The sequence below is a fragment of the Ovis aries genome, chromosome 26, assembly GCF_016772045.2.
Source record: "Ovis aries strain OAR_USU_Benz2616 breed Rambouillet chromosome 26, ARS-UI_Ramb_v3.0, whole genome shotgun sequence".
NCBI classification, from domain to species: Eukaryota; Metazoa; Chordata; class Mammalia; order Artiodactyla; family Bovidae; genus Ovis; species Ovis aries.
In genome coordinates, this window is record NC_056079.1 from 31,222,660 (window position 1) to 31,241,111 (window position 18,452).

At 43.5% G+C, this 18,452-nt stretch overlaps 1 protein-coding gene across 1 annotated transcript in view; it reads left to right on the forward strand.

Annotated features, from left to right (window-relative positions):
* Positions 1 to 595: 595 nt before the first annotated feature.
* Positions 596 to 18,452, forward strand: part of KCNU1 (potassium calcium-activated channel subfamily U member 1) — a 138,776-nt gene continuing 120,919 nt past the window's right edge. Inside the window, exons 1-2 of the mRNA XM_015104599.3 lie at positions 596 to 784; positions 4,412 to 4,528. Of these exons, the coding sequence (XP_014960085.1) occupies positions 596 to 784; positions 4,412 to 4,528 (306 nt within the window). The remainder of the gene's footprint in view (positions 785 to 4,411; positions 4,529 to 18,452) is intronic.

Here is an 18,452-nt window from a genome sequence, read left to right on the forward strand (position 1 = left end):
AGGGCAGGGATAAAAGCAAGAAAGGAGAGAGTCACATAAAAGAAGAGATGGGGGGAACGGGTTCCTGAGCTCAAAAGCAATCAACCAGTGCTCCCCCTCACAAAGTTGCCTCCTGCAACTCCTGTACTCTGCCTTTCCGACTGAGAGGATACACAAAAATCCTGAAGTCCTCCTCTCATCCGTCCCTCTGAGGTTACTGAGACTGTGGTATCGCTCAGGAGAAGAGTCAGCCTGTGGACTCACGCACGATTCAAGGTCATCTCAGTCAAAAAAGAAGCTCTCTTAAAGTTGCTTGCACAAGCCAGATAGATGGCCCCTTGACCATGGCCACGAAGGATGCAGCTTTCTCAAGGTCATGGAGAAAGTCAGTAACAGCATCCCATCTAGAATTCTGGTCTTCCGAGGACCCACATCCTGGACCTTCTGCTATTCATTCAGTTGCATCCTGTGAGTCGGCACCTCATTGGTTACTGGACTCCTTCACTGTTGCTGCACAAGGGGGTTAGGACCCTGACACGCTGAACTCTAATTCCTGGAATCGTTGCCGTGTGATCATGACATCACAGAGGAGGCCACCAGACAGTTCTGTCTCAAGATGTTTCTAATCAAGACAAAGGATGATCTTGAGGAAGGCACGGGGAAGTTATCTTGTACAACTGAGATCCAGGCGGTGTTTATTCTTTCCCCCACTGTCATCTTCTTCTGTGGATTCCTCATCTTATTCATATCCAGGTTCATCAGGAGGAGTTTTAACAAATGGAAAAAGAGCAAGGGAATTTTCCTGGTCAGTTCCCCTGTTACAAAGATCAGAGACAGGTTTGGCTTGTGTTTGTGTTTAGAAGACCACAAAGGCATCACCCAGTTTTCCTGGGCTAAGAGCTGTGGCGGAGTGACTTAGAAATGTGTCCACCCCGCTCGGGGGCAGGACCCCAGGCCGTCATTCCAAAGGGCACAGCTACATGGCCAGGCCTCCTCTCCCACCTCTGGGAGAAGCGCAATGTGGGTGATGCTGAATGTTAGCCCTGGAAATAGAGGTCACTGATTTGAAAAAACATCTACTAAGACTGAGTTTCTGGTGGCTCAGAAGGTAAAGAATCTGACTTCAATGCTGGAGAACTGGGTTCGATCCCTGGGTTGGGAAGATTCCCCTGGAGGAAGGAATGGCTACTCACTCCAGTATTCTGGCTTGGAGAATTTCACGGACAGAGGAGCCTGGGGGGCTACAGGCCATGGGGTCTCAGAAAGTCAGACACGACCGAGCAACTAAGCACGCCCAGCACTCTGTCTATGCTTCTATTTCGAATTTCAAAATGACAGTCATGTTAGGTACCACGAGGGAGGCAGAAGAGACACCAGGGTCAACCTCACTTTTCCGGATCATTCGTGCAAGAGGTTCAGGTACTCAGAAGTGTACACTGCCTTTTATACACGTTAAAACAACTCAGGAAGCTGTACACACGCACCCACAGAAACCCATGCACACGTTGCACGTGTCATCCAGCCGCAAATGCAGAGACACTTTTTTATGCCCAAACAAGCTTTGCAAGGGTGGGGGCTGTTGAATAACAGCTGGAAAATGATAATGGTAAAGAGCCATGGTATCTTATCCAGGGAAAACTCTGCTTAAGAGACTGTTGCTGTTCTTCTTCAGTCACTAAGCCTTGTCCAACTCCTTGCAACCCCATGGAGCCTGCTAGGCTCCTCTGTCCATAGGGATTTTTCAAGCAAGTATACCAGGTTAGGTTGCCATTTCCTTCTCCAGTAACCCTCCCAACCCAGGGATCAAACCCTTGTCTCCTGCATTGGCAGGCGGATTCTTTGCCACGGAGCCATCAGGGAAGCTGGCTTAAAGGAATAGCAACACTCAAATGCTACATAATGGCTATTCCAGTACCAGTGGTTGAATGCTCTCTGTTATTTTTCCCCAGCTTCATTTCTCTGATTTCCAAAACAAAACACATTTCAACTGTGTTTTGCAATTAATCCTGAACAGTTCCTTGAAGCACTGACTCTTGATGCTAAACATAAACTAACATAAAAGAATTTATAACTAGGTAATTTTTTCAGGGCATTGGCAATGTCATTACATGAAATTCAGGTGTCTGCATTTGAGAAGTGTCCAATATGGAAGTTTATAGATTTTTTTTTTTTTTTTTTGCGCTAAATGAGCTTTCTGTGTGCTCAGTCATGTTCGACTCTTGGTGACCTTATGGACTTGCAGTCTACCCAGACTCCTTTGTCCATGGGTTTTCCTGGCAAGAATACTGGGGTGGGTTGCCATTTCCTCCTCAAGGGGATCTTCCCCGTCCAGAGATTGAACCTGAGTTTTGCCCGTCTCCTGCATTGCAGGCAGATTCTTTACCACTGAGTTCCCAGGGAAGCCCCAATGCTATTACTAATTATTTCCAGATTAAAGACAACAAGCAGTGGCATTACAACTGGAAGAAGAATTCTGGGGTTCTGACTGCTTAGTGATACTACTGGGATGCACAAATGGGTAGTGGATATAGTGAACCTGCCTTCTATCTTTATTTTATTTTTTTTAGTGCACAACTAAATTGGTAGAATTATTTAGTCTCCTTAGATTTCTGCTTCCAGAAGTGTATCTTCTCCCCCGTTATATTCATTTTTCTGTGGTTTACAAAAATTTGAGAACCCATTTGTCCACAAACATTTGCTGTATTTTTCATGTCTTTCTTTGGATGTAATTTATGTCTGCCTTCCAGTCCAGAGGTACCTTTCACTTCAGATAGGAAGAAGAAGTTGCAAAATGGTAATCAGTGGGGTCTTAGCAACCGACAGACTGTGCAGTTCTTTTAAATCCTGAGGAGAGAGTTTGATAACAATTGAATGACTTCTTAATAATTTGTTAGATCTAATTGAATTGAGAGTGTTGTATTTTCCTCTAAGCCTTTGGGAATGTTGGCCTAATGCAAAAATGCTACAAAGCTAGGTACTGTGGAAAGTTGTTTTAAAAAAATTATTTGGAGAGTCATAATTTTCTCCTTAAATGTGCATTTTAAAAGATTTACTACATTCATAAGTACGATTTTATTATATCTTAGGGCCAATTTGTTTTCCCACAGAAGGCACCTCGATTTTATAATGGAATTCAAATGAGTGTTCCATATTCATGCCATTGAATATCTTTAAAAAAAAAAAATTGATGCCCAGACAACTTCCCAGGAATGCACAGGATGAGTCATAGGTATTAGAGGCAATCGTTGATGGAGATATGAACTCTATCAAATAGTCATTTAATGAGACTTCTTACCATTCATAAAATATAGATAGAGGAATTATATCATTTCAAGAGCCTGGCTCCACATGAAATGAGCTTTTCTAAAAGTCAGAGGTCTTAGTCTACATGGTGAGATCAATGCCCATTCACTTGTGTCTTTTTGTGGACTAGCTCAAGACTAACAGACCCAGAGGCGAATTCAGCCTCCAGCCTGTTTTCATTGCCTGCCCACGAGTATGTCATTTAATTTTGCTATACCTCAGTTTCCTTCAGTATAAAATGGATTCAATCAGACTTACTTTGTCTACCTCATAAGATTATTATAAATTTCAAATACAGTCATCCCTTGGTATCAGCAACAGGTTGGTTGCAGGACATCCCCCCCATACCCAAATCTGAGGGTGCTCAAGTCCCTTATATAACAGGGCATAGTACTTGCGCATTCTTTGTGCATGTCTCCAGTACACTTCAAATCATTTCTAGATGAGTTATAATAACAAGTACAATGTAAATGCTGTGTAACTAGAGGCCAACACCCCACAAATTCAAGCTTTGTCTTCTGGAACTTTCCGGAATTGTTTTTCCAACTATTTTCCATCTGATGTTGGTTGAATCCGCAGAGGTGGAACCCAAAGATTGTATAATAAGTAAAGGCATTTTATAAACATGAGGAAGGATCATAGTTTCAACAGGACAGGATACCAGATAAGGAATTAAAATCAACATAAAATGGCTAAACATTTCCCTCTTCTTTCTTGCTAAAAAACAAAACAAAACAAAACAGATACTTAACTAACCACCTAGAAATCCACTTGTAATCTTTGTTCTTTGTCCATGTATCTTGATGGAAAAGGATAAGACACTTATTCCCAGAGCATAAAGAAGCTTGCTTCTCCCAACCCTGATCATTACGACAGAGTCGGTATGAAGGGTGTGAGACAGACATGGCAAAGACTGAAGGGTTCAGAAAGAAACTACTGCGGAAGAGCAGTAAAATGCAAACCGAGTCAGATTCATCCTGTGAAACATGGAAGAGGGGACTTAAGGTTCCTGGGGTGGGACAAGGTGGAGAGGTTCTGGCTGACGTCACAGCAGGAGACGCCATCAACCACACATGGAACCCATGACCTCCTCTGAGACCCACTCTCCATTTCTTTCTCTTGCTTCTAGGAATTTAATTCAGGTAACATGAGACGTAAGCAATCAAGAAGTCTCACCTTCCAGGGCCACTTTCGTGATCGTATAGAAATGCTGCTCTCGGCACAGACTTTCGTGGGACAGGTATTGGTGAGTACGTTCCCAGTGGCCACTTGCTAAAAGACTTTAGCCACGACTGTGATGCATGGTCCACGCAAAGGTGTCTGCTGTTCCCTGGCAGCCTTTCCCAAAACATCACTACCTCCTAACAGCTGTCTCCCTGCGTCTACGCTCTCCAACTTACGATTCTGCTTGCTTTTTCCTTTGGAGTGAAGAGAATCACTTGGCATTGTATTTTCTATTTGTTGTCAGTCTATCCCCCAGAAGAAAAACTTGATTAGGGCAAAGATTGTGTGCATTCTGTTCACCTTGTATGTAGATGGTTTGTTCTCTTTGTAATGTAGATGGATGCCGGGCATATAGCTGACGCTCAAATAATGTTGGTTTGTAGTGGATTCTCTGCTCTGTAAGGGACAGGTATTTCCCCCTCCTTTGATGCTAATAGCTTCCTTTCTTCAGTGTTGACATATATACACTACCATATGTAACACACAGCTAGTGGGGAAGCTGCTGTCTAGCACAAAGGGTGCTCTGTGATGACCAGGAGGGTGGGATGGAGGGGGCTGGGAAGGAGGCTGAAGAGGGAGGGGATGTATGTATGCTTATAGCTGATTAATGTTGTTGTACAGCAGAAACCAACACAACATTGTATAGCTATTATCCTCCAATTAAAAATAAATTTTAAAAAGCTAGTCTTTTTTTGCCTCTGACTATTTATCATTTACTTCCTGTTTTCATCCAGGTAAACTCTGATGCATTAAAATTCAATCCAGGCATCATCTCATCAGGGAAATTTTACCTTATCTCCCTAGCTCTCTTGGTAAAGACTCTTGTCTTCAGTGCAGGAGACCTGGGTTCAATCCCTGGGTCAGGAAAATCCCCTGGAGAAGGAAATGGCAACCCACTCCAGTATTCTTGCCTGGAAAATCCTATGGACAGAGGAGCTTGGTGGCTACAGTCCAGGGGTCACAAAGAGTCAGACACAACTGACTAAGCGACTAAACCGCAACCACTGTATTAATCTAAGAGTCCCCATCTCTAGGTTTCTATCATTTCTACTGTTCTTAAAATTATCTGTGCGTAAGCCTGTCTCCCCCCACTGCTCCATGGGCTCCTTGAGAGAAAAAGACCATGTTGCGGGGGGAACGTTTATACCCCATTGTCTGGAAATAGCAGACGCCCTGTAAATGAATATCACCCTGATCATCATTTCAGTAGTATTGTGTGATGTGAAACATTCAAAATCAGAATCTGTAACGTGAGGGTGTGCTGCCATCGCGTGGTAACACGGTGGAAGGAGCTGTGTGGGAACCAACGACGACCGTCTTTTGTGATTCATACATCGTTCTTTTCTAGAAAACTCACTGTTACTTAATTCAGATCTAACTAGCTTTTAAAACTTAAAGTACACAAGTAAACTCGCGTCGATGAACCCTGCAGTGAATACTGAATCATCTGAGAATGTGCCTCCCTCTTATTTTTTTTTTCCTCCTAGAGTTTTGGTCTCTTTTTTGAAATCCTTATCCCCAAGACCTGTTAGAGAAGGATTTTCTGGTTCTTTTTTAAACTTTTATCAGGGATTTGTTGGTTAGGCTCTCGTCAAGGGTTCAAATCATGTCAGATTACATGTGGACAATGTTGGGACTAAAGCAGTCAAGGTGACTGGCATGAGGCAAAAGAGAACCTAACACCTATATCATATAGAGAGTGGGTGGGAAGGAATAAGCGTTGAGTACATGCCAATATATATTACTTATTTAATGGTGGAAAAATTGTTCTTTTGATCTGACAGTTTATGATTAAATAGTTGGAACAATAGAAAGCAGAATAGTCTCTGTGAGGGTTCCAAGCAAGTGTGTATGAAAGGATAGGGTGGGGTGGGGATGGCTCCTTCCTTCCACCCATCCTTTCTTCGTCATTTCCTTTCTTCCTTCTTTCCACAAATATTTGTTGTTTGCAACTACACGCAAAGCATATATTCTCAACATGGTGAAAAATGCAGGCAAGAGTCTTACACTGTGGGACTGAAATTCTCGTGGAGGTAGAAGTGATAAATATGTACATAAACAGAAGGGATAAATACAGATGGTTATCAGTAAAAGAATGATGAGGGGTAGGTTTGAGAATGTTGGTGCTTTTGGAGTTAGACCACATTAGATGCAGTAATCTGAGAGGAAATCTCTGAAAAGGTAAGATTTGAGCTGAGACCTGAAGAATCAGAAGAATAAAGAGATTAAAGAGTGGAAGGAACAAGTTTCCTGTTTGAGAGAAGAGACTTGTGGAAGTAGGGGTTCAAATTACTGCAAACGCCAAATGAGGTTCCTGTGTCAGAGGCCAGGAGGTAGGAAAACAGTGCGGTCTGAGTAGAGATGGGAGGGCCCTGCAATGCTTAGGTTGCTCAAATGGGAGGATTTATTCTGATGCAACAGGGAGTCATTGAGGAGTTTTTAAGAAGCATGGGTTGACACAGTCTAATTATGTTTTAGAATTTCAAGAGGCACTAAAGTTTGAAAATAAAGGAATTGTCAAAGGCAAACTAGTTTGTTTCGTGATATATGTGTGTGTGTCTGTGTTAATCGCTCAGTTGTGTCCAACTCTTTGCAATCCCATGGACTGTAACCAGCTAGGTTTCTCTGTCATATGTGAGAGTGTGTGTGTCTGTCGGTTCAATTCAGTCGCTCAGTCATGTCTGACTCTTTGGACATGGACTGCAGCATGCCAGGCTTCCCTGTCCACCACCAACTCCCAGAGCCTACTCAAACTCATGGCCATCAAGTCGGTGATGCCATCCAACCATCTCATCCTCTGTCATCCCCTTCTCCTCCCACCTTCAATCTTTCCCAGCATCAGAGTCTTTTCAGATGAGACAGTTCTTCACATCAGGTGGCCAGAGTATTGAATTTTCAGCTTCAGCATCAGTCCTTCCAATGAACGAACATTCAGGACTGATTTCCTTTAGGATGGACTGGGTGGATCTCCTGGCAGTCCAAGGGACGCTCAAGAGTCTTCTCCAACACCACAGTTCAAAAGCATCAATTCTTCGGTGCTCAGCTTTCTTTATAGTCTAACTCTCACATCTATATGTGACTACTGGAAAAACCATAGCCTTGACTAGACAGACCTTTGCGGGCAAAGTAATGTTTCTGCTTTTTAATATGCTGTCTATGTTGGTCATAGCTTATCTTCCAAGGAGCAAGCGTCTTTTAATTTCATGGTTGCAACCACCATCTGCAGTGAATTTGGAGCCTCCCAAAATAAAGATGTGAGTGTGTGTGTGTGTGTGTGTGTGTGTAGTGTATAATTAATATCACAATTGATATCACTTTTATCCTTCTTAATTTCAATATCTTGTTTTCCTCCATTTATTTTCATTTCTTTTTTCCCCCTCCAGTCAGTTTTAATGAAAATAGTTCTATAGCCCATGCTACCCCAGCCATTCAGGGTGAGAATTTTCTAATAAACCTTTTCTGAACCAAAAAAACTGCTTCATTTCACACTATCCAAAGGTGCCCAACCCTAAGTTTGGGGATGAGTTGACTGGATGGGCCCTGAGTTTATTGGGAGAAATCCTCAAATCTTGACAGATGGCACCTCACAAAGGGCCGGCACAGTGAGTACTAGCTTCCAAAGAAAGAAGGATTGTTAAGGCAGTGCAATGTCCTGTGCCTGACGCACAGTGAGGCCAAACAAACTGAAATGTTGGAGTATGGAACAGACAAAGGTTTATTGCAGGGCCATGCAAGGAGACCAGTGGTTCGTGCCCTGAAAAGCCCAAACTCCCACTTTCAGCAGAGTGTTTTTAAAACCCATTGGCTGATGATGAGATAGCAGGGTGGTGTCATGGGGTTAACATTATCAGTCCTTAGGCTCTGGCCTGGGGCCAGGTGCTCAAGGTGATTAAATAAATAACATCTTCCATTTGCTGGGGGCTTCCCAGGTAGCTCAGTCCACCTGCAATGCAGGAGACCCACTTGAATTGCTGGGTTGGGAAGTTCCCCTGAAGAAGGGATAGGCTACCCACTCCAATATTCTTGCCTGGAGAATCCCCATGGATAGAGGTGCCTGGTGGGCTACAGTCCATGGGGTCGCAAAGAGTCGGACACAGCTGAGCGACTAAGCATATTTGTTGGAGAGGAGGAGGGTTTTTTCCATTTGCAAAACAACTCAGGAAATGTGCATCAAATGCTATTATCTAGGTGCTTCAGAGAGGAGCTAAAGCAGGAGACATGGAGGAAAGCATGCCCCACCCTCGTGGCCCCATGGGGCCCTGCGAGGCTGTGGGGTCAAGGAATGATAACTAAGCTGCTCCACCTTGTGAAGCTTGGCCTTGAGAAGCATCATCCTTCAGTTCAGTTCAGTTCAGTTGCTCAGTCGTGTCCAACTCTTTGTGACCCCATGGACTGCAGCACGCCAGGCCACCCTGTCCATCACCAATTCCCGGAGCTTACCCAAACTCATGTCCACTGAGTCGGTGATGCCATCCAACCATCTCATCCTCTGTCATCCTCTTCTCCTCCTGCTCTCAATCTTTCCCAGCATCAGGGTCTTTTCAGATGAGTCAGCTCTTCGCATCAGGTGGCCAATCCTTACCTATAGGTTAAGGGGCAGAAGAGGCTCTGCCCTCCCCCTACTACCTGTGGTACCCAGCCTGGGTAGAGGTGGCCTTGGCCATCTTATATTTATCACACTTCCTTTAGATCATCACTGCGGTTCCCAGAAGCCTCCAGCAGCAACCGTGACACTCCTCAGACAACCATCCACAGGTACTTTTTCCTCTCAAGGCCAGGAAGCCACTGCACTGGTCAGCTCGCATCACAGAGGCCTGGTAGGAATGGGCACCTTTGAGGATAGGTCCCTGCCCATCCTGGGCTCAGTTTCTCCATGCCCCATGCAAGGGAGTGCAGGAATGGAGTTTGATGTCTTCCTGCTCCTCTGCAGAAGCAGTGTGGTACTTCTCAGACTGCTTCCTTTCCACACCTTCCTCATTCTGTTCTGGGGTCCTGGCCAATAACTTCAGTTCAGTTCAGTCACTCAGTCATGTCCAGCTCTTTGTGACCTCATGGACTGCTGCCATGGGCGGAGTTCCTCATGCTAGCTCCCTTGTTTGCAGCTTTCCGACCGTGAGAGGCACTGACTGCAGCACACCAGGCTTCCCTGTCCATCACCAACTCCCAGACCCTATTCTAACTCATGGCCATCAAGTCGGTGATGCCATCCAACCATCTCATCCTCTGTCATCCCCTTCTCCTCCCACCTTCAATCTTTCCCAGCATCAGGGTCTTTTCCAATGAGTCAGTTCTTCACATAAGGTGGCCAGAGTATTGAATTTTCAGCTTCAGCATCAGTCCTTCCGATGAACATTCAGGACTGATTTCCTTTAGGATGGACTGGGTGGATCTCCTGGCAGTTCAAGGGACGCTCAAGAGTCTTCTCCAACACCACAGTTCAAAAGCATCAATTCTTTGGTGCTCAGCTTTCTTTATAGTCCAACTCTCACATCCATACATGACCACTGGAAAAACCATAGCCTTGACTAGATGGACCTTTGTTGGCAAAGTAATGTCTCTGCTTTTTAATATGCTGTCTATGTTGGTCATAGCTTTTCTTCCAAGGAGCAAGCGTCTTTTAATTTCATGGCTGCAGTCACCATCTGCAGTGATTTTTGGAGCCAAAAAAAGTCTCTCACTATTTCCATTGTTTTCCCATGTATTTGCCATGAAATGGTGGGACCAGATGCCATGATCTTAGTTTTCTGAATGTTGAGCTTTAAGCCAACTTTTTCACTCTCACTTTCATCAAGAGGCTCTTTAGTTTTCTTCACCTTCTGCCATAAGGGTGTTGTCATCTGCACATCTGAGGTTATTGATATTTCTCCCTGCAATCTTTATTCCAGCTTGTGCTTCTTCCAGCTCAGCGTTTTTCATGATGTACTCTGCATAGAAGTTAAATAAGCAGGGTGACAATACACAGCCTTGACATACTCCTTTTCCTATTTGGAACCAGTCTGTTGTTCCATGTCCAGTTCTAACTGTTGCTTCCTGACCTGCATATAGGTTTCTCAAGAGGCAGGTCAGGCAGTCTGGTATTCCCATCTCTTGAAGAATTTTCCACAATTTATTGTGATCCACACAGTCAAAGGCTTTGGCATAGTCAGTAAAGCAGAAATAGATGTTTTTCTAGAAGTCTTTGCTTTTTTGATGATCCAGTGGATGTTGGCAATTTGACCTCTGGTTCCTCTGCCTTTTCTAAAACCAGCTTGAACATCTGGAAGTTCACAGTTCACGTATTCCACAGTTTGTTTCCTCCTAAATCATCATGTTGGTCAATTTCCTGATCACTGGGCTTATTTTCATCGCTGGAGCAGCTTGGATGAACTTGTTTTTCCCGAGCTCGCAATCACACTGTCTCCCCAGTCACCTCTGCCGAGGGCCACCAGTCGTCTTGTCAACCTGGAGATCCCTGAATCGGGAACCTTGGCGGCCTCACCTGGCCAGGCACAGCCTAGAAGCCACAGCGCTGCACTGCGCATGCCCAGCGCGGCCCCACTGCGCCTGCGCGCCTGCACCTGGCCAGTCATCTGGGCTGAGTGCTTTTCAACAGGTTATTCAGTTGCGTTTCATTTATAAAAATGTTTTCCTCCGAACGCGTCTTTGGTCACATTTCACAGGCCTTGGCAAGTGATATTCTGGTTTTTAGAAATGCCTGATTCGTCTTTAAGTTGTTTAAGTTTTAATTTTGATTTACTGTTGGATTCGTAATCTATCGAGGCATGCGTGCTTTTGTTTCCTTAGGAATGGAAGACTCTCTTTTCTATTTTGGTGAAATTGATGGACCAAGAATATCACTGCCTTTATGATCTCCAGTTGATGAAATTTATGGGGAAATTCTTTGTTACCTAGTACATGGTCAATTTTTATTACTGTGTAATGGACTTTACATTGGAGAAGGAAATGGCAACCCACTCCAGTGTTTTTGCCTGGAGAATCCCGGGGAGGGGAGAGCCTGGTGGGCTGCCGTCTGTGGGGTCGCACAGAGTCGGACACGACTGAAGCAACTTAGCAGTAGCAGCAGCAATGGACTTTTGAGAGAATGTGTATGGTTTGACATAAAGGCACTATAATGATGTTATATGTATTTTCCTACCCTTAATTAATTGCTGACTGCTTGGAAAGGGAGTGTCCAAATTTTTCATTCATGATTTTATAGTTTTATCAAATATCTTGCATTTCTATCAGATGTAGAGTTAGATATGTTATATAGCATCAATTGATGCATAGTTACCTGTTGTATCTCCGTGGTCGATAGTGCATTTTACTAATATGAAATATTCATTTTTGTCACATTAACTAGGTGTTTTTTGTCACATAGAGTCGGGGTTTTTTGTAGATTTTTTTATCCCTGGGATATTTTAGGATTAATATTAGCATGTAACATTGCTTTCTTTTTACTCATACTTGACTGAGATGTCTTTGCCCAGCTTCTTTCAGTCTTGATTTCTTATTTCCTCTTATGTGTCTCTTTAAATACCATGTAGCTGGATTTTTGTGTTTATTGATTTAAGAATACATTTATTTGTTAATTTACCAGGAGAATTTAATTATTTTCCTTTATGGTGATCTGTTTCATTGGTCTTTATAATATTTAGAGATTGAATTTACTGCATAATAGGCTATCTAAATATCTGTGGCTTAAGCAAACAAACGGGAGGTCTATTAGTAAGGAAAGGGAAAGTGGGTATTGGATAAACAACTAGGACCTTTGTAACATATTTGTTCCTTATTGGGGAGGCAAAATGACATGGTGATTGAGAATTCTGAAAGACGTGAACTTAAAACATTGGCTTCTGCACTTCATCTTGAGCAAATTAATTTTTCCCAAACTGCACTTCTTTCATATAATGTGAATAACCTTCCTTAAAATGCTGCAGGGAGTATTGTAAACCCTTCATGCAGTTCAGTTCAGTCACTCAGTCGTGTCTGACTCTTTGCGATCCCATGGACTGCAGCACACCAGGCTTCCCTGTCCAGCACCAACTCCCAGAGTTTACCCAAACTCATTTCCATTGAGTTGGTGATATCATCCAACCATTTTATCCTCCTGCCTTTGATCTTTCCCAGCATCAAAGCTGTAGGTGTACTAAATACTGACAATTGGCTGATATCTACATTCCTTATTTGTTGAGGTGAGTGAAAGTTGCTCAGTCATATCCAATTCTGAGACCCCATGGACTATACAGTCCATGGAATTCTCTAGGCCAGAATGCTAGAGTAGGTAGCCTATCCCTTCTCCAGTGGATGTTAGTGACCCAGGAATCAAACTGGGGTCTCCTGCACTGCAGGTGGATTCTTTACCAACTGGTCCTTATTTGTTGTTTTTTATTCATTTTATTTCTTTTGCATTTTGGGGGCAATATAAATGGCATTTATTTTAATAGTCAAAGTTTTCCAAAACTTAATTAGAAGAGTAGTACTGTTTTTATAATTTTGCAAATGTCTTTTCTGTCTGGTCTAGTTCAAGACAGCTAGAATCTTAAATTTGTTTCTAGAGGCAGTATGTTGTTTTGAAACATACCGAGAAAACCCAGCTTCACATAGGTCTGTAGTTAGAAAATAAAGGACCTCACAGATTTCCCTTGAGAAGGCTTTGGGATTCCTGGGGCAGAGTCCTCAGACCACACTTTGATAGTATGTGGAAGGGAGGTGCAGTCCTGTTTTGGACCAGAGAGGGCAGAGATCTTTACCTAGCTCTGGGCTCAGCCTCTGCCACCTTCCCCCAGAGGCCTGTGTTTGTGTGGCAGCATTAGCTTCTGGCCTGTGAGCTCTGAATCCATCAGCCCACAGCATCAAGGGAGCCATTGGCACCTCTCCACCCTCCCAGGTGAAGTGACTAAGACTGAAGTGTTGCAACTGGCTTGGCCATGTTGTAAGCGGCCATGGAACAGCAAACAGACCCACTATTAGTATTCCCATGACAGATTTCTGGATTTTGGCTCTCTTTTCTGCTTATCTGTTTTGGATGTGGTTGTTGGTTTAAACCCCCCTCAGTGTTAGTGACAAGCCTCTAACAGTTGGGCTGAATTAATTGTGGTTAAGTCAATACACAAGTGGCCTCGTGAGTGCTGAAATTGTTGTTGTTGCTTTGTCAGTAAGTTGTGTCCAACTTTTTTGCAACTCCATGAACTGTAGCCCGCCAGGCTCTTCTGTCCATGGGATTTCCCCGGCAAGAACGTTGGAGTGGGTTGCCATTTCCTTCTTTGTCTTTTGCATCTTTTGACTTGGGTGTTTCCATTTTTAATAGAATATCATAAGCATTTCAGGAAATGAAGTTCAGAACAAACTCCCCACCTATATTTCTCTCTAGTCATATCTGCCTGTTTTATGGCTGTATACTGCTCTCCCATGAGACTATTGGCACATATTTCCTCCACACCACCCCTCTTTTTTTTCCTGAAATTGTTGAAATAATCTGAACATTCAGTTCCAGATTGCCACTGTTTTTAGGGGTTTTGTTTTGTTTTGGGCTTTTAGCATTGTACAACTGGTTAGATTTCTTTCTTAATATTTTCTTTAGAGTTAAAAATTCCATTAATTTTACCTGTTTTATTAGGCATCACTTTTCTTATGTAACTTATTTTAACTTTCTTTTTTTTTTTTTCTTGAGTACTTGCCATATTCATTTGTCAGGGAAATGGTAGGTGTGTACTTTCCGAATTCTTGGATGTCCAAAAATTCTTTTCTGTTGCTCTCAGAAGTAAACTATAACTTGGTTGGGTTTAGAATTCTTGGCTTATAATCCTTTTTCCTAAAATCTCTGGAAGTGCTGTTTCAAAGTGTTCTGGCTCCTTAAGGATACTTGCTAGATACTATGTCCTTGTTTCTGGTCTCTGAATCCCCTCTCTCTCCTCTGCTTTGCCACGTGAGGCTAGTGCTCAGCAGCCGCAGGTCGCTTGTCACCCTTGTGCTCTAGAGTGGGGGGAGGAACCCCTCCTTCTGTGTTTTGCGTCTGTTGTTTTCAGCTTCAGTTCATCAGGTTTTTCACTCCAGCAGCCATGTTTGGTTTCCATTCCCAGTTTTTGCCAACGGTGCTGGAACCAAAGCTCACTAGCCAATCCAGGACGCCTCTGCCCAAGTCTGAAGCCCATCTCCAAAGGGCATCTCTTTTAAGATGCTCAATATCGAGAATCCTGACCTTTCTTTGTTGATCCCCCAGCACCTGGGGGCGCAGCTTCTTGCAGTTACTGCCTGTGTTACCCCATGTTCCTCTGCCTTTCCAATCCTCCAGTACTGTTTCACAGATCTTTAGAATCTCACCAGGAACACTAACGGGAATTCTGAAACGTTTGATTATGTATTCTGTGAGGCTTCCCTGGTGGCTCAGAGGTTAAAAGCGTCTGCCTGCAATGCGGGAGACCTGGGTCCAATCCCTGGGTCGGGAAGATCCCCTGGAGAAGGAAATGGCAACCCACTCCAGTATTCTTGCCTGGAGAATCCCATGGATGGAGGAGCCTGGTGGGCTACAGTCCACAGGGTCGCAAAGAGTCAGACACGACTGAGCGACTTCACTTTCGCTCTTTCACCGGAAGTTATTTCATCTGTTTCGTTGGCCTGATCCTCCTGTTTTCTTATCCTTTCTGCGTAATTGTCAATTTTCTGTTGTCTGCTCACTTTTGCAAAGGAAGATCTAGGGTTTCATAGCGCCCCTTGTCAACTGCGTTGACGGCTGCTTGTATTCTGAAGACACCCATAACCATCCACCAGCTGAACAGGGGTTTTAAGTCCCACTGGGGCTTCCCGGGTGGTTCAGTGGTAAAGAATCTACCTGCCAGTGCAAGACATACAGAAGACCTGGGTTTGATCCCTGGGTTGGGAAGATCCCTTGGAGAAGGAAATGGCAACCCTCTCCAGTATTCTTGTCTGAAAAACCCCATGGACAGAGGAGCCTGGTGGGCTACAGTCCTTGGGGTCTCAGAGAGTTGGACTGAGCATGCACACACCAGGCAGAAATCAAAGCCCAGATGGAGGGCTTCTACCTCTGCCAGCCAGCCAGCACTTCCAGACTTTGTTCCTTCAACCCAAGGGAAATTCCTAAGTCTTCTCAGAATATCTCCCATTTTTACCTGAACAGCCTTCACAAACTGTTAGCTCCCAGAGCCTTATTCTGGTTTGGTACACATTTTCTTGTTTGTTACACATAATTTCTGGACCATCCTTTTTACATTTTTACATTTACATACTTTTTACATTTTACATCCTTTTTACATGAAGTTGATGTTCTTCTTGCATAAAGCTAAAATTTCCCTCTTTTATTTATATTTTTGTTCATTTCTATGTCATGGATTGCTGCAAATATATGGCCTTGCCACCATATTTCTGGAGATTTGTCAATACATGATTTACACATGAATAATCACTTATGGAATGTAGCCTTGGAGAAAAATATGTAATTATATGTACAAGAAGAAAAAATATTTCATGAAAACTATTAATAATGATTCATCTGCTGATATATGTATATTTTATATACATTCACCCCCAACATTTTTTCCTGAGCTTCAGACTACATTTGTAACCTAATATCTCCACGAGACCCACTAACTTAGTGATGTCTCCATCGATTCATGATTCAGATGTTAAAATAGAACAGACAGTAAGAGTTGAGACCCCAAGAAAAATAGATGTCAGTAATTCCCAGTAAGCTACAGCTTCTGCCACTTACAAAGCAGTTGAAAGAAAACCATTTGAAAGTCTTAGCATCTTGACCAATCCCATGTAAATTAGGGTAAACTGGAAATTGGAGGGAGCTCATATTGTAGTGGGGTAGTGGTGGGGAGGCATGGGGCTTTCCTCTCCTGGCAAGTGAGAGACCACTTAGAAAGATCAGATTGCATCTCTTAGAACTTTGGGGACACACAAGCTGATGCCTGGTTCGTTGGTGAAGAGAGATGGCCACCCTGAAGATAATCTGTTCTTCCAGTGTTTCTTGGGGCAAAGGGTGCTCGAGCTGGTCCATGGGCCAGACATGGGTCACGGGGGAGACTCTTCTCGAACCTGTCCAAGTAGGCATCTGGAGGGAGGAGTCCCAGCAGAATACAGGAGGAGGAGGTGTGAGCAGCCAGCGAGAGAAGGTGCTTCCACTCAGCTCAGGAGAACCGCAGTGGGGACACTTAGCTATTAAATATTATCTACACGCAGCCAGTCTACCCTCTCCCCTTGCACTTCTGATCTTTTCATTTGCTCTCCTTTCTTTTCTTAGCACACATCTTCTCACATATCACCTAAGGTACGTGTTAATTACTTCATTGTCCAGACCCTGAGCTCCACAGGGCAGGGATCTTTGAGTATATTTTTGATGGATATATCCCAATCCCCAGAATGATTCTTGGGGCATGAGAGGTACGAAACAAATAGCTTTTGAATAGGAATATAAATTAAATTGGGATCTCTACAGAGCAATGAATCAACCCAGGAAAGCAAACTAACACCTCCCTTGCCTGGAGAGCCCAAGGGTGAGAGCCTAGTGATCTAACACCAGCCAGGTCCAAGATTTCTGGCTATTACCTGGCCTACCTCCCTTTCAATTCACTCCCTGACACTGACCTATGAATCTCAAGTCTCTAGAGGCCAGAGGGAGCCTAGTCACTAGGCTAGTAGGACTAAAAAATAAAAAAGGTTAACAGAGAAAAGACACTGACCACTTTTCAAATACAGGTAGCCTGTCCAAGGGGCACCTGAGTTGGAGGGGAGTGAAGCTTTAATTGTAAATAAAAGTCTGAGTTTTACATTGGACTGAACATATTTCTTTGTAATGTTTGGAAACTAGAACTAACTGGTTACGTACAGTTGACCTGAAAAATCAGAGGCTGCAAAAGATTTCATCCAAATGCACTGAAGATTCTAAATGGGTCGATTTCTCATTGCATTCCACAAATTCTTATTTTACAGACCAGATACATTGGCAAGTTCAAGCACTCGTTTTTCTCTTCTGACTTTATAGGACATTCTCTCCTGTCAAGAGTCTGATCGCCCCTTAGAGGGGCAGGTTTGGGACTGTTTCTTCTCCACCATCACCAGCGACTCAAATTCAGAGTCCATATTCCATGGCCCTCATTTTCTAGCGTGTAATAAAGTGAATAACACGTATTAAGCACTTAATAAATGTTTGGTGAATGCCTGAGTGAACGATAGGACTTCCAGAGCTCAGAAAACCTTAGGAGCAGCAGAAAGGACCAATTGTTTATTCTGAAGTGCGTGAAAGTTAAAATTAAGGAAGTTATGGGAGGGTACAGGTTCATTTATTGATTATAGTAAAGGTCTAATCAGCTTTTGTTTAAATTTTTCATTTATTTAATTTTTTTATTGTTGTTAAATTCACATAACATAAAACATATGATCCTAACCACACTCAGCTGTAAAGCTCAGTGGCCCTAAGTATAGTCACATTGTTTAGCAACTCTCACCATCATCTGTCTCCCAAAATTTCACCTTCCTAAACTGAAACTCTGCCCCCATCAAACACTAACTCCCCATCCCCCTCCGCCCACCCCTCTCCCAGCACCTACCAATGTACTTTCTGACTCTTTGAATTCAACTTCTCCAGGCATCTCATACAGGTGGACTCAAACAGCATTTGTCGGAACCAATCCATTTTTCTTGAATGAACAAATGAATGTTTGAAAAAATGGCCACAGATATATAGGGAACCTGTATCTGGTGGCTCAGACAGTAAAGCGTCTGTCTACAGTGCGGGAGACCCGGGTTTGCTCCCTGGGTCGAGAAGTTCCCTGGAGAAGGAAAAGGCAACCCACTCCAGTACTCTTGCCTAGAAAATCCCATGGACAGAGGAGCCTGGTGTCCATGGGTCACAAAGAGTCGGACACGACTGAGCGACTTCACTATATAGGGAAGGGAAAAAGGGAAAACACAATGTTGGTGGTATGCTTATTCACCTATGTTCA